The 26,832-nt window shown below is 42.2% G+C and overlaps 2 protein-coding genes and 3 long non-coding RNA genes across 5 annotated transcripts; all 5 read right to left on the bottom strand.

The window, feature by feature from the left end:
• Positions 1-1,002: 1,002 nt before the first annotated feature.
• Positions 1,003-8,110, bottom strand: LOC119734343 (gamma-crystallin N-like). Its single transcript, XM_038207804.1, has 8 exons — positions 7,963-8,110; positions 7,088-7,124; positions 6,159-6,280; positions 5,041-5,167; positions 3,867-4,009; positions 3,272-3,398; positions 2,508-2,879; positions 1,003-1,846 (listed from the first exon to the last, which is right to left on the bottom strand). The coding sequence occupies exons 2-8, from the start codon at positions 7,097-7,099 to the stop codon at positions 1,706-1,708; spliced, it is 1,044 nt and encodes a 347-aa protein (XP_038063732.1). The 5' UTR covers positions 7,100-7,124; positions 7,963-8,110; the 3' UTR covers positions 1,003-1,705.
• Positions 8,111-11,864: 3,754 nt separating this feature from the next.
• On the bottom strand, positions 11,865-15,938 carry LOC119734346. The gene is made up of 3 exons (XR_005272060.1): positions 15,853-15,938; positions 13,489-14,743; positions 11,865-12,309 (listed from the first exon to the last, which is right to left on the bottom strand). It is a non-coding gene; the product is annotated as an uncharacterized LOC119734346 (long non-coding RNA).
• A 24-nt stretch (positions 15,939-15,962) lies between these two features.
• LOC119734344 lies at positions 15,963-17,529 on the bottom strand. Its single transcript, XR_005272058.1, has 3 exons — positions 17,287-17,529; positions 16,359-17,112; positions 15,963-16,195 (listed from the first exon to the last, which is right to left on the bottom strand). It is a non-coding gene; the product is annotated as an uncharacterized LOC119734344 (long non-coding RNA).
• A 133-nt stretch (positions 17,530-17,662) lies between these two features.
• On the bottom strand, positions 17,663-21,386 carry LOC119734554. The gene is made up of 3 exons (XM_038208089.1): positions 20,896-21,386; positions 17,943-18,209; positions 17,663-17,837 (listed from the first exon to the last, which is right to left on the bottom strand). The coding sequence occupies exons 1-3, from the start codon at positions 21,195-21,197 to the stop codon at positions 17,663-17,665; spliced, it is 744 nt and encodes a 247-aa protein (XP_038064017.1). The 5' UTR covers positions 21,198-21,386.
• A 1,038-nt stretch (positions 21,387-22,424) lies between these two features.
• LOC119734345 lies at positions 22,425-26,559 on the bottom strand. The gene is made up of 3 exons (XR_005272059.1): positions 26,470-26,559; positions 24,194-25,448; positions 22,425-23,443 (listed from the first exon to the last, which is right to left on the bottom strand). It is a non-coding gene; the product is annotated as an uncharacterized LOC119734345 (long non-coding RNA).
• Positions 26,560-26,832: the final 273 nt, after the last annotated feature.

The following is a 26,832-nucleotide window of genomic DNA, read 5'->3' on the forward strand; positions in this document are numbered from 1 at the left end:
CGGGTAAATGTCCCCGCTCACCCTCGAAAACATGATAAATTGAGAATATGCTAGAGAAAGTACAAGAATTATTTGGGCGGGGGGAAATGTGCTTTGCTCCCCCCCCCCCCCCCTAAAAAAATCATGGCGACGCCCATGTGGGGTTTCTTTCTGAAATGACATCACACTTTTGCTCACAAATATGGAGATTCGCATTAGCATCAAAACTAAAAAGGCACCAAAAATGCCCTTAAAAATAGCAAAATGAAAGTACGATCTGTGCAATTTTAAGGATTGCATTAAAAAAAAATTACACCACAATGTCAATGCTACTTTTTAAATGCTCTTTTAATGTAATATCTTGGCAAAATGGACAGCATGCGTATGTGGCCTCAATATGCACTCCATTTCATTAATGAGATTAATCATCAACTACATGTAAATAAGAGACAAGATCACGACGACAACAATAAGTATGCCCAAGTTACAGCTTTAGTGATTATACGGATAATATAACACACACAACGGTCCATATGTCCTTTGTTTCCGACACTTCTTTGCTATACAAATTCAGTTTTTGAAACCACTTGTTTGCTGAACTGGCATCAGTTTACAGGATTTCTTAAAAACGATAACTTTAATTATCCTAAAGTTGATCTTCATAATTCCGTCTGGAAAGTCCAATAGTTCAATTCCGTTAAAGTTCCAATATAAGGCCAAGTGAAAAAAACAAACATGTTAAGCGTCCGGGCCTGCTTCCTTTTTTAGAGGCCGCCTCTTTTTTTCTTTTTCTTGAAACGAAAAAATGATAAATTTTAAACAGTGACATCATTTTGGCCTCTTTGTCTGTTGCATCTATAGCCCATATAAAGCTAGAAGGCCTATGTCATTCCTGAGTCCAAGTGACGACCATTTAAAAAAAAAAACTGGCGGCCATCTTGAAAAATAGCCCGGTCGGGCGATCATTTTGAAGGGAAAAAAGGGCCTCCTTCTTTTTCTCAAAAAGGCAGGACGCTAAATATGTTTTTTTTTATTTGGCCTAATCTCGAACAATACTAATTCTGAGTATAACATTTATATATTTTTTGAAAGATAGAAATTGGTTTGGCATATTCTGCTTATGAAGTAGATGTTTCTTTCAAGTAACACTCCATGATATGCTGGTTAAAACATAAGTGAGTTGATAACATTACAAGCGCTATAAAAACATCAGATTTTACCCAACAAATTAATATGAAATGAGTCTAATAGAAACGTCAGAGGTTTCAAAATGTTTAAGAGTAGCAGGCAGATGTCCGGATGAAAGTTGGCGGCAGTGAGTCCCAGCCACTAATGGCGTGGGGTCCGGGGCCCGCCAAGGGCCTGTAAAATTTCGGATTGTAGATGCTCTCTGGTGCAATCTAGGCATTTCCTGGCATCTGAGACTAGGGTTTCAAAGGTCCTACTATTAAAGACATTTCTGTTTATTTTTTTTAATATAAACGAGATTCTGGCTCTTCATAACAACACTCAGGTATCCTGAGGTCACTTTGGTGGTCGCGTCAAAAATCCCCTCTCAAAAATGGACATGTTTTATTATTCTATATTTAACCCAAATACTTTTTTTTTTTAACCGTGCCATAGCCATCAATGTGTTAAGTACTCCTTAGATTTTTTCCCGTCTATATTCGGCTTGTATCTTATTTTAGCCAGCAACATTCGGCCTGAGTAATACAGACACGTTTCTCTACAGCGGTGTTTCCTTGTAATCCACCTGCAGATTGTAGCTCTGGGTGCCTCTGAACGTTCCCACCTCCCTCCAGCGTCTGGTGCCCTTCTGTAGGAGGGCCGAGAAGGGCACGTCAATCTTACCCTGCTGGATGTTGACCTGCGTAGGGTACCAGACAACAAAATCAAATTAACCCTCCTATACAAACATACATTCTGTGCCCAGTTGTCGTTGCAGTCGAAATCAATCAAGTGACTGTTTTCAACCGTAAAAAGCAGGATTGACTGGCTTTGTCTGTTTATGTGACTTCACGCAGCTATGCTATGATTGTATAGGTGATTAAGCCAGCTGTGCCTACCACTTGCCTGTTTTTTTTTCTGTTGATTGAATTTGACTAGTAACAGTGCTTGCTTGAAATATGATCTGACTGTTGGTGACTATAGCCGGTGTAAAAGGCATGGCAGGGGAAGAGAATTGATTTTTTGACTGTCTGTGACTGTTCAGACAGCAGGAGGGTTAATAGTGACGAGAACGAAACCTCTTTTCCTTGGAGAACTTTGCCGATAAATAATAGTGGAACTTCGGCAAATTTGTCCAAAGGACAAAGTAAACCTTGTCAGTCTTCTGCCACGGAACTTCTTTATTTAAACTGGCACTGAAACCAAGGGTCCCAGTGCTCTCTTTTTGTTGAGAGTATTAAAAAAAAGTCCTCAATTCTTTCGATGGCTTAGCACTATTGGCCAATTGGAAATTCTTCTTTAACCTCCCTAGTTAATTGTTTGAAAATATAATTATTTTTTTTGGCCTTAAGGTACTTCACCTGCACGCGCAGCATGGTCTTAGCTTTGACGGTGGCCGGCAGGTTGAAGGCCCACTCATCCGACTGGGTGTTCTCCTCGCCCCGGTTCTCGCCAATAGAGAAGGTGTTCTCGACGCTCACCGTGATTTCCCCCTCAGCGATGACGGGCACGCCGGTCTTGAAGGTGGTTGACACGCTGACGGCCGTGCTGTTCTCCCAGTGCCACTCGTAAGTCTTGGTGGTGGTCACAGTGCGCTTGGTAGACCACGAGGCCTGCTGATCCGAGCTGGAGTCATTCCGCTGGGACAGGTTGACCAGGGCCACCGGGGTGGAGTTGAGCAGGCCCGCAGCGATGTCGAACTCCATGCTCAGGACCTCGGTGGGAAAGAACGGCTGTAAAAAAAAAGGAACCAGCACTACGGTGTAACAAACGTCCAATTTGGAAGGGAAACTTGAGGGAGCACTCAATATCAAATTGTCCGACCGCTGTAGGACAGTGCAATTTTAAACAGTGTCATGTTGTGTTCAGCAAGCCCCCCACGCCTTTTCATATTTGCACGGCCGGGCACATTTTTATCTAAGTCACTCCCCACCCCCACCCCACCCCACCCCAGTCCCCGGCACAGATTAGCCACTGAATTCCTAGCTCCCTTGGACAAAAAAAGTTCGCATTCACATATATAATGTTATGGCAAGAAAGATCTAACCCAAACATCATGTCTTCACCTCATAAAGTCATATAGTACCTTTCCATTGCTTTAATTTTTTATAGAGAATGAACCTACTTCCTTGATTGGTCGGAGTGAGGAGATCTGATCATTGGCACCGCGCCAATTGTCCCAGTGTGGGTAGGAGCCCTCTGTCACGACGTACTGCCTGCCTCCGTAGTTGCTGTGTTCGTACAAGATCCATCTGTACATATACAAAAACAAAGGCATGTTGAAAGACTGGTCTCTTTTATAAAGGTAAGATTTTGTTTTCAACTTCTAGAAATTCAAATGGAAGAAAACGTCATTGAGACTTGGAAGAATGCCAATACAATGCAGAAATATCAGTTTATTAGTTAATATGTATTTAATTATCAGCAAATTCGCATTAAAACTAATTTCTACCACGGTTCATGTCATTAGGGTGGCATGGGTGGCTAGCGCGTAAAGCGCTCGCCTCTCACCACTGTGGCCAGCTGGTTCGATTTCCGGCTTCTGGGAAGATGTAAACTGAGTGAATTTTGTGATTTTTTGTATTTAGTTTTTAAGATACAGACTTGAAGCAATTCCGACTTAAGTCAAGTCTAGGGCTCCACTTGCGGTCGTGGGAATAATGTCTTAGGATCAGAAGAATGACAGTTGAACATTATTTTCTTATAAACTTTTTGCTCACATTCCGCTCTTGACTTTGAGAGAGGAAGCTTCGTCATTGAAGTTGTAGTATTTCAAGTTGTCAATTCCATAGGTGAAAGTCGCAGCCCTGCCACCGTAGTTGGTGTGTTGGTACAGAACTATCTGCGGCGAGTCCCCGATGTCCTGTATTTATACAGATAGAGATAACGAAATGGCGTAATGATGAGATGCTCTTGGTGCGCCAAAGGCATGTTGGGTGCAGTGGTGACGTAAACGGTCCACAGGAGACCATATTATGAATGTCTTTCATAATAAAGGCCTAATAAAAAAAGGCCTTGTTTAGCGAAAAACTATGATTTTCAAAGTGCTCCACAATTGAAGAGCTTATTTGCAAAACGGCTGCTTGGTACTTGGTTGGTTCTTCTCTTGAGGACTCCGCAGGGAAGTTTGAACTACGGCTTTAAGTGTCCACCCGGGCTCGACACCTACGCCACTGTTGCCTCTGAAACACCAGAACATCGGTGCGGTGCTCTTGACCGCTAGGCCATGACACTTCACTTTAACAGGAGGCTTACATCCACTTCTTATAGATACTGACTTAGCACCATCAACGCAAAGTAATTGACCATGCATTCTCAGGAATTTCACTTTTTTTTCTCAAAATTAGCCAAGGTGGATGTAAGAGCCGTTTTGCGTAAATACGCTCTTCAATTATTAAATAGAATAAGGAATGAAAATCAAAAGGAAAACCTTAAAATATGACCTTTTTATTTCTAAAAAAAAAATTGTTAAAATGTAAAACTACGAGACAAATACAAACTGAAGAAGATTCATTTGCTATTGACTGACTGACGGTCAGTTGCTCTATCCGCTCCGTTCACAAGTACCCCCCTCACCGGCAAAGGAAGTACAGTTGGGGGTGACCGACCGACGCCATCTTGCCTGACTGCAATTCATTTGCTGCGAAGCGCGGCCACTGCGTGTAAATAGAACAAATGCCCTGGTGTACGTGCGTTATGCACAAGGGACGGTGCGCGTCAGCCAGCGAAATGTCCCACCCATGGGACGTCGTTGCTAGGTAAAAGGGCGCCCTTTTTTGTTGGCGCACGGAGCTCATAAGCCTATTACCATGCCCGCGCATAAAATCATGATACGACTCTGGATGAGAACCATACAGGCCCTTCACTTGGGGGGGGGGGGGGGGGGGGGCTCACCGGGTTCAGCTTCTTCAGCGAGGAGAGTTGATCATTGGAACCTTTCCAGGCATCCCAGTTTGGGTAATCACCTTCCTCCAAGATGTACTGGCGACCGTTGTAGTTGGTGTGTTCATAGCCAACCCACCTGCGTGCAACAATCAGTATGATTTGTTTTACATGACTGTATATGATAACCTCGTTACAAACGCTTGTAGCTTAAAAAGTGCGTTTCGGGGGAGAAAAGTTTGAATGATCGAAATCAAATCGTTTCTGAAGTGGCCTAACTAGGGTGAAACTTCTGGGTTGCACCTGGGATTGCACACATTTTTCAAAGGGGGCAATCGAGGCACATTTCAACAGTGCTCTGTATATTTGGTTGAATTCATGTTTGTAAATTGGGGGGGGGGGGGGTTCACCCTAGGGATCGGACATTCGGCGGGGTGGGGGCACGTGCTGTTGCCCCCTCCTTTTCACACAAATGAGTAAATGTTCGCAGGGTCAGACATTCGGCAGGGGGGGGGGGGGGGGGCACGTGCTGATGTTCGTAGGGCGATTCAGCGGGGTGGGGGCATGTGCTGTTGCCCCCCTCCTTTTCACACAGTTAGACGAGTTCGCAGGGTTGGACATTCGGCGGGGGGTGAAGGGGGTGTTTTCCCCGTGGTATTTCCACACAGGTAGATGAGTAGATGTTCGCACAAACTATCTGCGAAATTCATTTCATTACTCCCTTTAAAATTAGGGAATCATTCGTTGTTCAACAGAGCCTGCGAGCTCCACAACAACGTCTTATATGAACATGCAAATTTTACACATGACCCCGGCTGTCACCCAATCACAGACGACTTTACAAATTGTGACGTCATTTTGACCAGAAATTAGACCTAACCTGTTGATTGGTCAATTGGCTGCCATGTTTTTGTAATACAACAACGGGCTACCGAAGACCTAGTAGAAGGCGCTTGTTGAATTGTCAGAATCTGGCAGTCTTGTGTTGCATATCATCAATGGCCGAATCTGCACATGTATCATTCACACTTGCTTTGCAAGCGGCTATTCCAGTGACTACTTTAAAATTGGAGCAGTTCCGTACATTAAAATTGGAGTCATTCCCACTGGTAATTTTGAAAAATACTTACACGCTCCCAACAACTTTGATCGACGACACTCGGTCGTTGAAGCCGATGGAACTCAGTTCGCTCATGTCTCCTGTAACATCTCGGGATGCTCCCCCGAAGTTCGAATCCTGGTAAAGGGTGATCTAAGAAACAAAACAATACCTCAGTTGGTTAAAAAGTCTGAGTTAGTGTATCGCATTCAGCAGTGTCATAACTTCTTGTGGGCACGTGTGGTCTAGCGGAAGGGCACAGGATTCATGATCGTAACATTGTGGGTTCAAGCCCCGCTTTACCTCAATAACTCCTCTTCACCCTGGTGTTAAATGGGTACCGGCATTATTCAATGCTGGGAAGGTAACAGACTCGCTGTGGAGGAGGTGTGGTGATCCCCCCCCCCCCCCCCCCAACAGCAGCATTTCATGGATTCGAGTCTGGCCCAATCGCTTCGAAAGAGAGATGGGCACTCCGTTCCTGTGAACATAGGTTCGGGACTTCGTTCTCCTTCTTTTGTTGTTTGTTCAATGTTTTGTTTTTAGAAAATGTTTAAGTGAAAAGCGTGATACACACGTTGGCTACTTTTAGTTTGAAGAGAGGAGGGAATCAAATCAACTAAAAGTCTTGTACACAGTCATTAACAACATTCACCCAGCAGCACTGGGTGAATGTTGTTAATGTGTGGCATAGTGGTTAGGGTTTTCGTGAATGATCAGAGAGTGATCACACGTTGTGTCCTCGAGCAAGCCCCTTTATCCACACTTGCGTCTAGCTGAACACCCAGTAAAAATTGGTACTGGCATTGGTTGAAGAGTAACCTTCGATGGACTGGCATCCCATCCCGGGGAAAAATAGACATTTCCAGTCGTTTCATGCCACTGAAACCGGAGATAAACGCCGGTTAGATGGGCCACATAGCCTCGTACATGACAGACTTGACTTTGCATTTGTCTTACCTTTGCCGTCATTTTTGCTGAGATTCAAGCTGATAAGCTGCAGAGAAAGAAGAAAAGACGATGAATAAGTTTTAAACGTGATTAATTTCAAAGACATGAAACGAAATTCGCATCCAAGGCCAACGCACGTACATTCGGAAGTCGGGGGGGGGGGGGGGGGGGTCACCGTTAAACTAAAATCCCGTGAAGACAGAATCAGTCTATTTCGACAAAGTTTTTTCGTCACCTCGGCAATAGTTTCTGAGTGAATGTGAACGATTAGGTCTATAAATTAATTATCAGTTTGAAACTAAATGTGTGACGTTGTTATTTTCGACTCAATGTATTTGTTGACCCAATAGTTTTTCTTCAAGTCAATCATACCGAAATTTTATTGCATGAATGAAACAACTGCGAACGGGCAAGTTTCAAAATTATAGTTAGTACTGTATAAGGGTCCCTAAAAACAAAACAAGAACGATATATTGTAGGAATCAAATTAATCAATCGGTCCCAGGTTTCTAGAAATAATTTTTTTTTTAAATGAATATAATAGATGGGCACACGTATAAGCCCACACCTCGTGCATGCAATTAAAACGAAAGAAGAAAATATCACGTATGACCTTTGATAAATGAGATTGAACATTGAGAAGTAGGCCTACAGGAAAGCCGAATTCCGATTCCGACAAAAACAAGTTCCGACACGAGGCACCCACCACTAACTTAATTGGGGAATTCTTCACCGTATGACTATATCAGCCCACTAATGCAAACGTGTATGGACGAGTGGAAGCGATGAGTTGTGTAAAGCCGGCGAAATTGGGGGAAGGAGAAGTGAAAGTCCTGACTGCATGCGCGCAGCAGACCAAAATGTTATCAAAGACAACAACTCACCTCAGGATCAACAACCAGAACATCAATCGAGTGTCTCTAGAAAGTGAAGGTGCGGAGTGATGCTAAGCGGTCCGCGCTCTCCCTTTTAAAGGCTCTTGACAGCCTCCCTGCACAGTGACACCTGTTTCCTCATCCGTGTGTTACGTTTCATCGGAAAACAAACATACCTTGACCGATGCCAGATATCCTATTGTACTTATGTTTGACTTGTTGGTGCCTCGCGTCGCATCAGCATTTCCTCAACCAGAGCATTTCCTCAACCAGAACATTTCCTCAACCAGAGCAATGTCATCAGGCCAAGGCAGCACGAATACAGATAATAATTTGCGGGAACAATATATCAGTAGCCTTAACTCTTTAACATTTTGAAGGCCACTTTGCTTTGGGGTAAAACGGGAGACACGAGTTAAACCTGTATACAGGGTGGGTACCAAAAAAAACCCACCGCATCCCAAATGGCAGGACCAATTGAGTGAAAGTTTTGCTTGTAGCACTTTCGAAATCTAGGATAAGAAAGCCCAATCAATGAGCTTTTTTAGTGCAAGAATCATTCAATTTACTTATGTACTTTTCAAGTTATGGCATTTTGAACACAAACACCGTCTTATTAAGTTCGTTCCACGTATCACAAAAAATTACACAGTGTGTCATGAAAAGAATGGTGCATGTAAACCCCGCCATTTTCGTCAATTTACAACCGGAATTTACTGCAAATCTTCAAGGTTACAGATTTAGCTTGAGGATACCGTTAATAAGATTGCTTTTGTTAATCCAGAGATATGTTTGAATAACCGCAAAGCTGAAAAAAAAACATTCTGCGCCACTTTTAAGAAGCAAGCGCTTAAAAAAAAGATCAGACAATGCCAGTATGGCTCTCTTGATAAGATTATCCCCATGGATGTAAGATAAACATTCCATTCACACGACAATTAAGGGTTTTGTTGTTATGTTGAAACAGTTTAATAGTACAGACAGGTTCACTCTCCTTAAAAATGTTAAAATCACTAACAGTAACGTGATTTGCTTTTAGACTAGGACTATATGTATATTGGTTTTACTGCTTCACAGAAAGTGGCACAAAATGGGTTTCTTGGCTTTGCGGTTATTCAAACATAATCTTTGGATTTACAAAAGCGATTTCAATGAAACAAACGGTATTCTCAAGCTTAATCTATTACCTTGAAGATGGTGTAAACATCCGGAGAACATTTTGGTTGTAAATTAGCAAAAATGGAGGGGTTTACTTGCACCATTTTTTTCCCAGGACGCTCTGTAGTGTTCTTTCAGCAAAACGGAAACAATTCTCATAGGGATGCATGTGAATGATTCTTGTACTGAAAGAAAGCTTAATGACTTGGCTTTCATATCCTAGATTTTGAAAGTGTTACAGGCAAAACCTCATTCAAGTATTAGTCGTGCTATTTGGGTTGTTTTTTAAAGGTTTTTTTTTAGCCTTACCCTAGTTTCAAATCTTTGAACTCGGTCCCTATTGTCTGATGGTACAAGACTTAGTGAAAGTCATTTGAAATTGTGCTTGCATTACGGTTTCAATATCAACTTGTGCGCGCGCGCACGCGTACATCAATGACCGTCAACGTGAGCCTGTCCTTCATGGCAACCGCTAGTTTTCTTTGATAACCTCGGTTGAAAACAGGTCATATTTCCGCTATAAAAAAAAGGTGTCCTCACTCGTTTCCTGGAAAGAACCTGTTGACTGTATTTTGACCTGTCTTGCCCAGAATGAACCTGTTTGTCAGGTCTAATCTGTGCAATGTTTTCATTGTTTCATTTTGATGGAACAGTCGCGAAACAAAGTGGCTCTTGCAAGTTTTCACTACTTTACTTGACTTTTAAGCCCCTCGCGTTGTGCCCGCCGCACACGAGAGCTATAGGTGCTGAGCAAGAAGTAATTCGAGGCCGTTTGTTCAGCACCTTGCTCAGAAACACGTGGCGGTCCCATTTCGCTGAGTTTTCTGCCTCGCGAGGCTGTGAGGCAAATATTTGTCCTGTTTAATTTCTTTCGCCTCGCGAGGCGAAAAACTCACCGTTTGCGGGCAACCGTGGCTACGTACCGTGCTGAGTCCCCAGAAAGTTACTAGCCAATGAAAGCACATACTCTGTTAGTTCGAGGTTGCCGAAGTCACATTTGAGGGCATGTCTGTGTTCCTGTGTTCCTGGTTTTTTTTACTTTCATTGTTACCGAATTTAAAGAAGACACCAATTCCCTCAGTGAGGGCGCACCTTGCCTTGCCGTCATTCCGATTCTTCCTTGTACCGTTTGTCTGGACCACGGAATTATAAGCTCCGTTGGCGTTTCCCAAGCTAACAGAGCTTCCTGTATGATTGTCCTGGGTTCATTGGGCCACGGATCCTACAAACAACAACGACGTGGCCAAACTCCTGGTTAGACGCGCGATAACGGCCCGTACTGGTGGCAAATACCATGAATACTTGTCAACAAAGACCCCTGGGTGCGGAGGATTCTGTCAAGCCAGCTAACTATAGGCCTACTTTTGAATATCCATGAGTCTACGTTTTTGGTCTTTATTATTGAACTCTGATAAGTGATAACTGCATAACCGAGCACAATATCTTAAGCTTTAAAATGAACAATGAAATGTCGCTTTTGTTTCATCGGTTCGGAACAATAAAATGTCGCTTTTGTTTCATCGGTTCGGGATCACATCTGTCTAAAACCTCTTAATAAAATCCTAATTATAAACGAAATGTGGGTAAACTGTGTTCTCGAAATTTGACGTTTATTTTCCGGGTAAATACTTCATCTATGACGACAAAAAGTGCACAGTACCATCTGTTATATCCTGAAGTATTTTATCGTTCAACAATTTTGAAAGAATTATGTCCTACATTAGGAGTAGTTTTGCATACAGTTTTATGAATATTTCCGTTTAAGATGTCAAGCAAAACAAAACTGACACAATGGCACTCCTGGAAAATTCGCGATTACGCGCCAACGGGTATTAATGCCCGTTATCACGCGTCTAACCAATTAAGGCAAGTCCGCTCAGTGCATTTTGTACTGGAGCTCAGAACAGTCGCTTATCCTTCTGTGTAGGATCCGTGATTGGGCATTGTTATCCAATAATTTAGGTATAAGAATCAGCCGATCTTCTACTTGTTTTCACTTGACGTTGATATTCAATTTTGATTAACATGCTCACTCCCTGCAGCCGATTTCGGAAATTTGGATCCCAATTTTGGCAAAACGTGAACAATATCTCTCGGATTTTGGAAGCATAGTTCCACCGCCTTCAGTTTTATTTAAAATTGAGCTCAGTGGTTGCAAGTGTTAAAAGATAAGAAAGAAATTCAACACCCGGATGTTGTGTTCCAATCAATATTAATGCCGGTTTATTTCTTATGCAACCTACTTGAAAGTACATTTGTTGTTATTCTTAAAAATCGAGATATATCGCCAAATCTGCACTATAATAGTAGTTCTGATTAAAATGCTATAACTGAAATGATAATTGTTCGAGACTCTGATTCCTCTTCGTGAATAACGTCTTCATTTGTTTTGTATTTCTTTACCAAGGGTATGATATCCGTCATGGCCTTTCATTCCAAAGTTTTAAATATAATTTAAACATAAGTAACAATCACCCAAGAAAAGTGGTGCAGGATAGGATAAACTATAATTTGCTAAAACATAGGTGAGGTGAACACAAAACTTACATTTGATTTAAGTACAGATTTAAAGAATTCGCTGATTATACGGGATGGGCGAAAACCCCGCGAAAACCATTTGGGGGAAAAAAAGACGGGGAAATTCCCATCCGGCTCCAGCTTTCCATGGCAACCAAGTTAGTCAACTCCTTAATCAGCACACTTTTGATATTATTGATTTCTTATACATGAAAAGAATTGTTATACATGTACTGACACAAAGTTTCAATATTGTTCAGACTTGAATGATGTGAACATAGCTACGGTTCTAATTCGTTGGTTTATACTATAAGTCATTAGTTTCATCTTTCATTTCATAACCAAATTTGAAACCAAAGGGGAGAATAATCGCATTGTCAATGGTGGTTCATCACTTACTGAACTACAGAACGTGTCCTTGGAAGTTTGAAAGAAGGATTGTGTTCTTAACTTGGGCTCAAGAGGGCGCCTTTGGCAGCCCGCCGTATAGGCAGGAGTTTGATATAACCATTATTAAGTTCAAGTTCCTCTCTATGCAGTCCAAAAGATCACGTCCTGCTTTGCCTGCTGCTTTCCTCCTGTCCCTGCATGGTCATGTCCCCTTGTCCCCTGTGGTCTATGGTCATGGTTTTTTAAGGCTATCATGGCAGATTTGGATCAGAACCAGACTAGGTGATTTTCCTATATACAAGGAAGTTTGAAAAGAAATAGATTCGTGTTATAAGCCGTCTTTTAGGCTGAAGCTCCTTACGAAAAATCAGGTTGATTATTTTGCTTTTCAAGCCAAGCTTTTATTTGTGTTTACATTTCTTAACATTAAAATAAGGTTCATCGTTTTGCAGAGAGTGCCTTGGCATCTACCATTGTACATGGCATCCACTCGGGATGTGGTAGTGATAATTATGTGGCCATATATCTTTGGGTAATCTTTATCTTTAGGACACCTCTATTTTTACAAGTTCTGTTCAAAAACTGACTTTTGCAGATGACTGTCCAGTACCAAAGTGACTTTTGCAGGCTAAAACTGTCTTGTTTCTTCAGATAAACTCATGTTAGTTGTAATTTTGAAAGCCCTTTTTAAAAAAGGTGACTTTTCTATATACCTTATTTTGCAGTTCGCCATCTTGCTTTTTTGATATGTTTTCTGTTTGTCATCGTCGTCTTTAACCCCTCATAAATCAAAGCCCTATCATCTTCCTTCAAAATTAAACCTGCTGATATTCAAGAAGGTGCCATTGCCAACTGTTCAAATGTGTCAAAAAATATCAGAATGTCACTTTTGAGTGTAATTTAGTCAGCTCTTTTGGTGAGTCTTTTAACCTGATAGGAACAGGGTCCTAAAGGTAAGGATTACTTATCTTTGGCTCATATCCTTCCCTAGTAAAGGGTGCACACCGGTAAATAGGACAAACTCATCCGCCGAGCTCATGAATAAAAGTGATACCCTCAAAATATTATATATTAGACAGTTCTGAGAGCCATAAAATTAGGGAATTAAAGAGATATGGCAATGAACCTCAGGCCCGGACTTGGGGCTTCCAATTCTGAGCATTTTGGATGCAGTTGGGCTCGACGCGCTCGAAAGTGGCACTATTTTGCCAGGTTGTGGAGGGATCGTTTTTTCAAGATGGCTACTTTTCCGCATTGGGGAAAATAAGGGTCGTCTTCTTTGGGTGAGAATATCTCAAAAAGTCAATGGTCAACTCACCAAACAATGAAACGAAACTGAAAGGTGACATGTTAATCACCATTATTCTGTGCAGCTTAAAAGCCTGTGAGAGTTTTGAGTACTTTTAAAAGAATTTTGAAGTATGGGCATTTAGCTCTAGTGTCTATGGGAATTGTAATATAAGGTTGTACCCTATAAGATGTGTGGACGTTTAGGATCCTGACTCCCTGGAAGGTTGATGTTTGGAATCCCCATGCTCTTCTGTTGCCTCTCTGTTCTGAGTCTGGTGTTGACAGCATCCTCTCCTTACGTCTTCTCCTCGGGATGTAGGTTTGGATAGGATCCTGTCTTCTTTCAGGGATGTGCGTGTGGATAAGGTGTCATCTCACCCTTTGCTGGTTATATAAAAGAAAAGAAAACCCAGGAAGTTTATTGCTGAATTTTATAACACTCGTTGTAGAGCGTGTACGATTATGCAAATCTACTGACACCTGATACGAGGGCCCACTTTCAATCAACGTATACAAACTGTATACGATGATGTTAGCTGTTTAGTGGTTTTGCTTTATTTTTAAAAAAATACTGCTGATTCTTGTTTAATCGTCATCGAAATTCTTTTCAAAATATCAAGTTTGGTCGAAACAATATAAGAAAACCCTTTTCCATCGATGATTAAAAACGTTTAACATAAAAATAACTTAAAGCCTGTTCACAAACCTTAATATTCCTTTTCCCATCCTCAATGTATTTTAACCATATTTCCAATACCCGTATCTAAGCTTATAATCCAAGAATGATAATTTTTTGTGATCATCCCTGTGTGTAATTTACCAACTTTTATCACAGAGTATTTACCCCTGCACTACACTCTATTTGCTGTTTCCAGTTTCAAGTGTTCACTTAGTCTTAACTAAAAATGACCACTATATACAACTTAAATATTATTTTAACCCCCAACCCCCTCCCGCTATATTGTCGTTATTTTTTAGAGATCCGATTTGGTGTATACGTCGTATTGATATTGCAGTTGATTTGCAGATTCTATAGTTAAGCTGATTTGTGTTTTTTTTTCCCACTAAAATTTGAATGGTATTTTGTTCACTTAAATTTGAAAGGTATACATTTTTGTCCCCTATATATTTGAATATAGAATACCTTTATTATAAGTAGAAAATGCATGGCAGAATGATTTTCTAACATTGCTAATTTCCTGATTGTATACATTAAATTTCAAAAACCCTGTAAATCGCACTATTAACAAAAATCTAATCATTACTTTTTCTACTCATTTTCTGTGATGCTAATATTAAACTTGAATAACAGGAACACTCCTGGGGAATAATCCCCCCTTTTTTCCCACGGAATGTCAGTTGTCCTCCCTTGATCTGGGCTCATGTCCTCGATGATCCAGACGTCATTCCAATCCCATCTCTCAATCCCATCATACTGTAAGGTAAAAAAAACGCATTAAATTAAACGCACATGAGTGGGGCAGGTAAGGGGTGGGGGATTGTTTATACTTTGATGATAAATGCAAGGCTGTTGGCACACAGTCCAGAGTATGTCTTTGGGCAGATATTTGGCTATAGACCATTATCATGTTGCGGCCGTTTGTATTTTCCCCATTCAAATCAACGTAACCAAAGCGAGGCTGGAAGAAAAATAGTCTAGTTCCTTTTTGCACAAGAAACATTATCATTCGGTACTGTGATTGGACACAGGGAACATGACTGAAATGGTGGCAGCATGATAAAGGTCTATAGGGCCATCGGAGATTTGTTTTTTGAAAAAATAAAAGAAGAATGACAAGCAATTTTCCAAATTTTCAAAATGATTGCCATTGCTTGTTATTTTATACCTGTACGTTTTTTCAAAGGACAAATCTGCGATGACCCTATAGCCCAATATACAGAAAGAAAGAAAAAAGGCATTTGAATGGAAAAAGGCAGTCTTTACAAAATATTGGGGGGGGGGGGTAAATGCCCCCCTTACCCCCCCCCCCCCCCGGCTACGCCTATGATATATCCTTCTCATTACATACTCTGACTGTGTGCCGAATTCCATGCATCAATCATCAAGTTAACAATCGCATCACCAATCTGACGTACTGTATTATAAGCAGACGTTTGAATAAAGAGAAGCACACTGATCAATAGACCTAAGACATAATGACGTCATGCTTTGTTTACATGTGCGCTTTCATATAGGAACCAGGTAGGGTTGAGAGCCACTCGTCCCCGCATGAATGTGTACATGTAAACAAAGTATGATGTCATCATGTCTTATTTAGGTGTATTAGATTGATTAGATGTATTGGTGATGGTGATTCTTCTGGTGCAGTTGACATCCTATATCCCATGTCACAAAGGGAAATGTTACAATGTAGGTACACGATTCTTTCTAACTACTACATTGTAATCTTTCTAACTACTACATTGTGATAATTATTGTCTTATTCTTTTTTTGGGTAATTACTGAAGGGTTTACCGAGCCAATCTGATGAGGAAGAATATTTATCAGACTTTTCACGATTTGAACTATTTTGCGACATTCACCTTTGGAGTGATCCTCAGTTGCCATATCCCAGTAGAACGATGATCACCTTCATCGACAATAAGTCGCGCGATGATGTTACACCCCCTCCCCCTCACCCCCCCCTCCCCCTTCCCGTGTGGACTGCGTCTCTGCACCGAGTCTTCAGAAGGAGAGAGATCTTTTAGGCTGGCCGCCAAAAGTCGGTCATGGACCACTCATCATGGGCCGCCACTCTTGGTTGACATGAAGAGTGGCGACGTAGGGCACAGAGACAGGACTGATGAGGGTCCACTAGGGCGGCCGGAGATCTCTCTTTAGGAAGACAAGGAGGTACTTGGGGAGAGTCGCTTGACGTTGATGATCCTGCAAAATGAGTTTTCATGGAAAATTTGTTGTTAAATGTCACAATGCACCTGTTCTTTTTCAAAAAATACTACCACTACCAGGAATCCTTTTTTGTATCATGCTACCACAGGATTTACGGAGGGCCATTCAGGGATGAATACATTCCAGGTCTCTTGCTTACCTTTTAGTCCTCCTGTATCCTGTATCTTGGTGAATTCTGATGTTGCTCAATCGTTCTACTGGCGTCGGTCCGGTGTCTTCAGTTACTGCCAGCCCCATGATAGATGACATTTGGAGGCTGGCTTGGCAGGGCAGCTTGGGCAGGGGGCTGGGACTGAACTTGTTTACCGGGCTGGTTTTCCTTTCTTTGACTCGTCCAATCAGTAACGGCCCAGGCTGCTACGGAACGGGCTTCCACACCTGCAGGCAACAGGGTTGGAGCCTAGAGGTGTTGTATCAACTCCAGATATGATGCTGCCACCGGAACTAGAGTCGAGGTGGTGTCGAGCAGGAATGTCACCCTGCTGGTGTACAGTGTGTTTCTGCTCCCAAGTCTTCAGGAGGAGAGCTCTTTAGGATGGTAGTCTGACAGACAACCAACTAGTCGCCAAAAGTCATGGACCACTCATCATGGGCCGCCACTCTTGGTTGGCATGCAGAGTGGCGGCTAGTGCACATGGCAGGCTGATGAGGGTCCATTAGGGCGGCCGGAGATCTCTCTTAGGATTTTAGGATGGTAGTCTGACAGACAACCAGCTGTATGGTCGCCAAAAGTTGGTCATGGACCACTCATCATGGGCCGCCACTCTTGGTTGGCATGCAGAGTGGCGACTAGGGCACAGGGCCAGGACTGATGAGGGTCCATTAGGGCGGTCGGAGATCTCTCTTAGGAAGACTCGGAGGTGCTCGGGGATGATGACTTGACGTGGATGATCCTGCAAATTAGTTTTCATTTCAGATTATTTTTTCTCTTACTACCATTAAAAGAAGATTTAAAGAGCTGATGAATACGCATCAACATATTCGTCTGTTTTTCCTTTGAAGATTTGTTAAAAACTTTCCAGGGATGAATACATCCTGTACACGTATTTATATCGTCTGTTGTTTACCTGTGAGTCCTCCTGTATCCTGTTTCTTGGTGAATTCTGACGTTGCTCAATCGTTCTACTGGCGTCGGTCCGGTGTCTTCAGCCAAGCCAGCCCCATGGCAGATGACGGTTGGAGGCTGGCTTGGCTGGGCAGCTTGGGCAAGGGGCTGGGACTGGACTTGTTGACCGGGCTGGTTTTCCTTTCTTTGACTTGTCCAATCAGTAACGGCCCAGGCTGCTACAGAGCGGGCATCCACACCCGCAGGCAATAGGTTGGAGCCCAGAGATGTTGTATTAACCCCGCGTGGGATGCTGCCACCGGAACTAGAGGTGTTTGTCGAGGAGGTGTCAAGCAAGGGGGTAACCTTGCCAGTGTACCTCCCTGTATACGTGGCCTCTACTGCCTTCCACCTGTCCCCCTCCTTGGTGCTTCCCGCTCCCCTGGTTGCCCCCTTTCCACGATGTTTTGTTGGTCCAGGGATGCCTGAAGTAAGATGGTTGGTCTCCACGTTGGAATTTGTGGAGACCTTTTCAGGCTCAGAGGCACCTGAAGATCTAGGATGAAACAAGATCTTTTTGGATAATGTGGGGCAAGAATGTTCATGTCAATTAATTTTGTCATCTTTTATTTCTAAACTTAAGATGTAAAACAGATTCACACAGAGAGACTAATTTACCCATTTGCAACCTCATAGAAGCCTGGGGGACCTCCGGGTGGCATGGGTGTTCTCGATCCCTTATTCCAAAAATCCCTGAGGTATCCGCAGGCTCGTCGGAAAGGACCACCAAGTCCGCCCTTCTTGGCCAACCCAGAGGGTCTTCTTTTCCCCTCGTTAGCCTTCCCGTCCTCAGTACTGGGAGTTGAGGATTGCCTGCTCTGCTGGTCGTCACCCGGACTTGGGGTTGTTGCTGGACAGCTGGAGGAACCACCACTCTGCTGTGGGCTGTTCGTATAAAAAAAAACCTCATGTTGATTATATTTATAAGACAAGTTAAATTCCTTTATTTATACATGAACCACAAACTGTATGAAATTCTTTTATTTTGCTAACATTTACATGAAATCCATACATTAACCCTAAAAGGGCCGGGGCGGAATCCGCCCCCCCCCCCCCTCAACTTTTTCCGTGATAGCCTTAAAAAAATTTCGCGACCCGAGCTGTTATTACTTTTTCCGGCGCTATGCGCCGTGAAAACTGAATTTCCCCATAATACGTCACAGAATTACCATTTGTAACATGAATAATTAAAGTTAGCCATAATTCCAAAACCCTTTGACCTATAGTCATGAAATTTCGTGGGTATGTTCATGATGAGCTGTTCTATGCATGTACCGAGCTTCAAAAGTTTTCGTCACTTGATGGCCAAGATCTTAAGGTGGGGGGGGGGGGCGGAATCCGCCCCCCCCCCCCCCGGTTGAGAGATGGTCAAAATAACCCTGCTCTTTCAGAGTTAAGAAGAGTCTATTATTGCTAGTTGAGATATACGACTTTTCAAACCAAACTTAGAGAGGTAGGGATCATTAGTAATCTACTGTCCAAATATAAAAATGTGGAAAGCAAGCGTAAATCCACACGTACGTTGGTTTTCAGAGGCCAACTTGAAATGCATGATGATAATAGTGCTTATAGATTTTAATTATGAAAAAGGTTACATAAAATCATGCACCCTCAAACAAAATATGAAGAAGTGACTGTCTTGTGTTTTCCTCGACTTTATAATTATCGATAGTGTCGTCCGAAATAGCTTGATCATGGAGCTAGGCACTATAATTAAATAATGAATAATGAAAGGTTTGCGGAAACACCATGTTATAGTTTCTCAACTAAGAGAGTGGTTCTGAAAAGAACCAGAGGTATAATTAACTGGACTATTTTATGGACCGGTTCGATTTCATGTTATAAGATGAATGTCGGACACTTCGCCCCATTTCCACGTCGCCCCATGTCACTTCGCCCCTAACCACTTCGCCCCATCCCCACCTCGCCCCATTCCCACATCGCCCCATCTCCGCTTCGCCCCATTCCCACTTCGCCCCATTCCCAATTCGCCCCATCCCCACTTCGCCCCATCCCCACTTCGCCCCAGCCGTTACATGTAAAAAAAAAATCTCATCTATTTTATTGGCTTAAAAAAACAATTTCAACAGATTCACTAATTGCTAACCAACGGAAAGAATTAGCCCATCACTAAAATGAACAATTCATAACCAACCTCTCAAGCTAGGCTCTCCACTACCGAGAAAAAAGCTTGAAGTAAAAGATCCAACTTTGTTCCCAACCCGGCTATATACTAACCCGTCTCCCACTTATCTGAGAACGACAATACCTTTGACATCCTAATTTCACTCTTGGAGGAACCAATCTCATCTAAATGAAGTTGTAAGCCACGTCACATATCAGACAAATTTTGACGGAACATTTTCCTCAAGGCAGTGAGTTCCTTTTAACTCACTGACCCATCTACGGATTCTTTTGAATCCAGCGGCTATGATGATTTTATTCACAAGCCAATAGGAGAGGCGTCTCTGAATGGGATAGAGCCATCATTTCTCTCATCTGTGTCTCGAGCACCTCATCAGAGAGTTTGTATTTTTCCTAAGTTTCTAGAATTGGGAGCATTTATTATCTGGGGTCTTTGGCAGTTTATTTGGTCTGCACCCCTAGCCTTCACCTTTTTCATACTACATGGGGCGAAGTGGGGATGGGGCGAAGTGGGGATGGGGCGAAGCGGGGATGGGGCGAAGTGGGGATGGGGCGAAGCGGAGATGGGGCGATGTGGGGATGGGGCGAAGTGTAGATGGGGCGAAGTGGTTAGGGGCGAAGTGACATGGGGCGACGTGGAAATGGGGCGAAGCGTCCGACACCCTATAAGATTGATAACTTTAATTTCACTTACTTCAACCTATCTTGTGAACTGAAGACATGTTTGCGAAACAAGTTTTTTGAGTGTTTGTAGCATTATACTGCAATTAAACACAATTTTGCTATCACTTTGTAAACATGTCTAGAGGCTACACATTATGTGTCCAATTCCTAAACCTCAATGTTCAATTGCTAAACACTATCCATCCTCACTCGAAACATGTTTGGTATTTAAACATGTTTACAAACTGATAGCAAGAAGTGTTTAGAAAAGTGTTTAATTGCTAATTATTGCTAAACACAGTTTTTGCAGTGTATTTAATAAAATAACGCTCCCATTGTCTGATCGTTCCTTTCCTAATTTATCCAATTTTTGTCTGCACTGATCATCATTTGTTTTATTTATTTATCATCAGGCTCCGTCATGATTAAACGTGCAACACATGACGACCGCTTATCACGTGCGTTGTGTATGTTAAAGACAGAACCGATCATTGTTGACGTCACGGAATTTACTTTGCCATTAACTCAATGGCCATTGTTGTTGATGAAGTTAAGATAAGAAAAGCTGATGCTCACGATCATCGAGATCGTTAACTATCCTCGCCGGGAGGGGGGGGGGGGGTGGCTTGCGATCGAGGCTCGTAGTATGGCAAACGATGATTGCTTCGCGATCAAGTGCATGCCCGCTAAACGGTATACGGTGTGGGATCCCGCCGGTAGGATCTCCGGGGGGGGGGGGGGCTTATCCTTTCAAAATTCTCACCTCGTTTTGATTTCCACCGAATCAACATCCACCACGTCCAGTGCCTCCCCCCTCTCCATGGCATCCAAGGAGTCAGTTTCCACCTCGGGCTCCCGAAGGCAGCAGTTGAGACGGCCCAGCAGACTCCGAACACCCTTTCCTTTCTTCACGGGCCCGCTGCCAAATTCGGCCCGCGCGGATCTCGCCTTGGACTTGGCCGACTTGTTCTTTGGTTTCGGCCGTGTGTTCCAATCTACTGTCGGCGTGGGGGCTCCAAACATCGAAACCGACATGAAAATTCTCTGGTTAATGCCGTTGAACATGTCTGAAATTCACGTACTCAACCAAAAAATACCACTCTGGAAATACCGCTGTGGCGCACATAACACGATACGTGAAATGTTGTGTTGTATGTTTACGTTTCGCGTTTGACGTCGAGTCATGTTACTCTGCGCGTTAATTTATGCATAAGCGAGACAATGGGAGGTTTATGAGACAATTAAACAATTGATGACGCAAACAATGGTGTGTTTGCTGCCACCGTCCATTTAACGTCTCAAACAACCTCGTGCCCCGTGAATACGATCTTGCAGCGCCATGTTGTTTCCCATTATGCCTTGCGCGATAAACGAGCACGCGCCGATGGAGTCGAGGCTGCGTCTCAAAAGTCTCGCAAAGGCGCCCGCGCATACTCATCATTGACTTTTATACTTGCCATCTTCAGTGGGCTTCTTTTCTTGGGATTTGTTTTGTGGCCTTTAATGAGAGACTTTTGAGACGTTGGTGGCAGCAAACTCACCGCTACGGTCCTTTCATGTTTATTAAAGCTAAAGCTCGCATGCTCAACATGACGCAAACAATGAAAAAAAGGACCGGTGTGTTTGCTGCCACCAACGTCTAAAAAGTCTCCCATTGTTTCGGTTGTCCAAATAATTAATCGCCGGCGTCCGTGCTATAAGGGTGCAACCCTGCAAAAAAATCCCATAGACACTAGTGCTAACTGCGCAGGCTTCAAAATTCTTTTAAAAATACTCAGAATTCTCACAGGTACAGAGCCTCCTGTATGTTTCTCTTGAGTCCACCGGGCATCCGTTATCCATCAATACACCTCAAAAACTGTATTTAGCAATTAAACATTTTTTTTCTAAACACTTTCTTGCTATCACTTTGTAAACATGTTATTAAATACTTAACACGTTTAGCGTAAGGATGAACAGTGTTTAGCAATTGAACATTGATGTTTAGGAATTGAACACATAATGTTTAGCTTCTAAACATGTTTACAAAGTGATAGCAAGATTGTGTTTAGTTGCTAAACGCAGTTTGTAGAGTGTAGTTTAGCTAAAAAATCAGCCGATCTTCTGATTATCATTTAGCCGATTATCATTTACTGCAGCCGATTTCGGTTAATTTGGATCCTAATTTTTGCAAAACGTGAACACTATCTCTCTGATTTTGGAAGCATAGTTCCACCGCCTTCAGTTTTATTTAAAATTGAGCTCAGTGGTTGCAAGTGTTAAAAGATAAGAAAGAAATTCAACACCCGGATGTTGTGTTTCTATCAATATTAATGCCGGTTTATTTCTTATAAATGCAACCTACTTCGAAGAACATTTTGTGTAATTCTTAAAAATCGAGATATATCGCCAAATCTTTGCTATAATAGCAGTTCTGATTAAAATGCTATAACTGACATGATTATTGTTCGAGACTGTGATTCCTCTTCGTGAATAACGTCTTCATTTGTTTTGTATTTCTTTACCAAGGGTATGATATCCTTCATGGCCTTTCATTCCAAAGTTTTAAATATAATTTAAACATAAGTAACAATCACCAGGGAAAAGTGGTGCAGGATATAGGATAAACTATAAATTGCTAAAACATAGGTGAGGTGAACACAAAACTTACATTATTTTGATGACAAGTACAGATTTAAAGAATTCGCTGATTATACGGGATGGGCGAAAACCCCGCGAAAATCCTTTGGGGAAAAAAAGACGGGGAAATTCCCATCCGGCTCCAGTTTTCCATGGCAACCAAGTTTGTCAACTCCCTTATCAGCACACTTTTGATATTATTGATTTCTTATACATGAAAAGAATTGTTATACATGTACTGACTACTGACACAAAGTTTCAATATTGTTCAGATTTGAATGATGTGAAAATAGCTACGGTTCTAATTCGTTGGTTTATACTAAGTCATTAGTTTCATCTCTCATTTCATAACCAAATTTGAAACCAAAGGGGAGAATAATCGCATTGTCAATAGTGGTTCATCACTTACTGAACTACAGAACATGTCCTTGGAAGTTTGAAAGAAGGATTGTGTTCTTAACTTGGGCTCAAGAGGGCGCCTTTGGCAGCCCGCCGTATAGGCAGGAGTTTGATATAACCATTATTAAGTTCAAGTTCCTCTCTTTGCAGTCCAAAAGATCACGTCCTGCTTTGCCTGCTGCTTTCCTCCTGTCCCTGCATGGTCATGTCTCCTTGTCCCCTGTGGTCTATGGTCATGGTTTTTAAGGCTGTCATGGCAGATTTGGATCAGAACCAGACTACAGGTGATTTTCCTATTATACAAGGAAGTTTGAAAAGAAAAGATTCGTGTTATAAGCCGTCCTTTAAGCTGAAGCTTCTTACGAAAAATCAGGTTGATTGTTTCGCTTTTCAAGCCAAGCTTTTATTTGTGTTTACATTTCTTAACATTAAAATAAGGTGCATCGGTTTGCAGAGAGTGCCTTGGCATCTACCATTGTACTTGTATTGTACGAGTGGCATCCACTCGGGATGTGGTAAAGATATGCGGCCATATATGTTTGGCTCATATCCTTCCCTAGTAAAGGGTGCACACCGGTAAATAGGCCTAAACTCAGCCGCCGAGCTCATGAATAAAAGTTATACCCTCAAAATATTATATATTAGACAGTTCTGAGAGCCATAAAAATAGGGAATTAAAGGGATATGGCAATGAACCTCTGGCCCGGACTTGGGGCTTCCGATTCTGAGCATTTTAGATGCAGTTGGGCTCGACGCGCTCGAAAGTGGCACTATTTTGCCATGTTGTGGAGGGATCGGTTTTTTTTCAAGATGGCTACTTTTCCGCTTGGGGGAAAATAGGGGTCGTCTTCTTTGGGTGAGAATATCTCAAAAAGTCAATGGTCAACTCACCAAAAAATGAAACGAAACTGAAAGGTGACATGTTAATCACCATTATTCTGTGCAGCTTAAATGCCTGTGAGAGTTTTGAGTACTTTTAATAGAATTTTGAAGTATGGACATTTAGCTTTAGTGTCTATGGGAATTGTAATACAAGGTTGTACCCTATAAGATGTGTGGTCGTTTAGGATCCTGACTCCCTGGAAGGTTGATGTTTGGAATCCCCAGGCTCTTCTGTTGCCTCTCTGTTCTCAGTCTGGTGTTGACAGTTAGCATCCTCTCCTTGTGTCTTCTCCTCGGGATGTAGGTTTGGATAGGCTCCTGTCTTCTTTCAGGGATGTGCGTGTGGATAAGGTGTCATCTCACCCTTTGGTTGTTATATAGAATAAAAGAAAACCCAGGAATTTTATTGCTGAATTGTATAACATTCGTTGTAGAGCGTGTACGATTATGCGAATCTACTGACACCTGATACGAGGGCCCACTTTCAATCAACGTATACAACCTGTATACGATGATGTTAGCTGTTTAGTGGTTTTTCTTTATGTTTAAAAAAAATACTGCTGATTCTTGTTTAATGGTCATCGAAATTCTTTTCAAAATATGAAGTTTGGTCGAAACAATATAAGAAAACCCTTTTCCATCGATGATTAAAAATGTTTAACATAAAAATAACGTCAAGCCTGTTCACAAACCTTAATATTCCTTTTCCCATCCTCAATGTATTTTAACCATATTCCAATACTCCTATCTAAGCTCATTCCAAGAATGATCATTTTTTTTGTGATCATCCCTGTGTGTAATTTACCAACTTTTATCACAGAGTATTTTACCCCTGCACTGCACTCTAGTTGCTGTTTCCAGTTTCGAGTGTTCACTTAGTCTTAACTAAAAATGACCACTATATACAACTTAAATATTATTTTAACCCCCCCTTCCCGTTATATTGTCGTTATTTTTTTTAGGGATCCGATTTGGTGTATACGTCGTATTGATATTGCAGTTGATTTGCAGTTTCTAGTTAAGCTGATTTGGTTTTTGCCCACTAAAATTTGAATGGTATTTTGTTCACTTAAATTTGAAAGGTATACATTTTTGTCCCCTATATATTTGAATAGAGAATACCTTTATTATAAGTAGTAGATGCATGGCAGAATGATTGTTCTAACATTGCTGATTTCCTGATTGTATAAATTAAATTTCAAAAACCCTGTAAATCACACTATTAACAAAAATCTAAGCATTACTTTTTCTACTCATTTTCTGTGATGCTAATATTAAACGTGAATAACAGGAACACTCCTGGGGAATAATCCCCCCTTTTTTTCCCACGGAATGTTAGTTGTCCTCCCTTGATCTGGGCTCATGTCCTCGATGATCCAGACGTCATTCCAATCCCATCTCTGAATCCCATCTTTACTGTAAGGTAAAAAACGCATTAAATTAAACGCAAATGAGTGGGGCAGGTAAGGGGTGGGGGATTGTTTATACTTTGATGATAAATGCAAGGTATTTGGCGCACAGGTTTTTTCTCCGGACACTTGGCCTCCGTCAAATCAAAGGGGGGGGGGCTGGTTCCATCTGTCGATGGGGGCGCTGTTCAAAACCGACAATTATGCACACAAAGGGGCAATATATGGTGCTTTTCAGGGCGATACAATGTGCGAAATTCTGAAAAACGCACCCTAAACGGCAGATGCCACAAAAAAGGGCACCACTTCTTTTTTGAAAAGGGCACTTGTTCAGAAAAAAAGGGCACTTCGTTAAAAAAAGGCACTCTTTATAAACTATTGGGGGGGGGGGGTAAGCCCGTTGAAAAAAAAGGCATTTGAATGGAAAAAGGCAGTCTTTACAAAATATTGGGGGGGGGGTTAAATACCCCCTTACCCCCCGCTGGCTACGCCTATGATATATCCTTCTCATTACATACTCTGACTGTGTGCCGAATTCCATGCATCTATCATGTTAACAATCCCATCACCAATCTGACGTACTGTATTATAAGCAGACGTTTGAATAAAGAGAAGCACACTGATCAATAGACCTAAGACATAATGACGTCATGCTTTGTTTACATGTGCGCTTTCATATAGGAACCAGGTTGGGTTGAGAGCCACTCGTCCCCGCATGAATGTGTACATGTAAACAAAGCATGATGTCATCATGTCTTATTTAGGTGTATTAGATTGATTAGATGTATTGGTGATGGTGATTCTTCTGGTGCAGTTGACATCCTATATCCCACGTCACAAAGGGAAATGTTACAATGTAGGTACACGATTCTTTCTAACTACTACATTGTAATCTTTCTAACTACTACATTGTAATAATTATTGTCTTATTATTTTTTTGGTAATTACTGAAGGGTTTACCGAGCCAAACTGATGAGGAAGAATATTTATCAGACTTTTCACGATTTGAACTATTTTGCGACATTCACCTTTGGAGTGATCCTCAGTTGCCATATCCCAGTAGAACGATGATCACCTTCATCGACAATAAGTCGCGCGATGATGTTACACCCCCTCCCCCTCCCCCTCCCCCCCCCCCTCCTTCCCGTGTGGACTGCGTCTCTGCACCGAGTCTTCAGAAGGAGAGAGATCTTTTAGGCTGGCCGCCAAAAGTCGGTCATGGACCACTCATCATGGGCCGCCACTCTTGGTTGACATGAAGAGTGGCGACGTAGGGCACAGAGACAGGACTGATGAGGGTCCACTAGGGCGGCCGGAGATCTCTCTTCAGGAAGACAAGGAGGTACTTGGGGAGAGTCGCTTGACGTTGATGATCCTGCAAAATGAGTTTT

The sequence above is a fragment of the Patiria miniata genome, unplaced genomic scaffold (genome assembly GCF_015706575.1).
Source record: "Patiria miniata isolate m_02_andy unplaced genomic scaffold, ASM1570657v1 HiC_scaffold_27, whole genome shotgun sequence".
NCBI classification, from domain to species: domain Eukaryota; kingdom Metazoa; phylum Echinodermata; class Asteroidea; order Valvatida; family Asterinidae; genus Patiria; species Patiria miniata.

Excerpts from the sequence above, each read along its gene's own strand:
- LOC119734343 (XM_038207804.1), bottom strand. Across the intron at positions 3,399-3,866 it reads CTCAAAGTCAAGAGCGGAAT|ATGGATCTTGTACGAACACA; the intron begins GTGAGCAAAAAG and ends GTATATGTACAG. Across the intron at positions 1,847-2,507 it reads AGACCATGCTGCGCGTGCAG|GTCAACATCCAGCAGGGTAA; the intron begins GTGAAGTACCTT and ends TACCCTACGCAG.
- LOC119734554 (XM_038208089.1), bottom strand. The coding sequence starts at position 21,197 with ATGTTCAACGGCATTAACCAGAGAATTTTCATGTCGGTTTCGATGTTT. Across the intron at positions 18,210-20,895 it reads TCGGTGGAAATCAAAACGAG|CCCACAGCAGAGTGGTGGTT; the intron begins GTGAGAATTTTG and ends TTATACGAACAG. Across the intron at positions 17,838-17,942 it reads TTCTATGAGGTTGCAAATGG|ATCTTGTTTCATCCTAGATC; the intron begins GTAAATTAGTCT and ends TTATCCAAAAAG.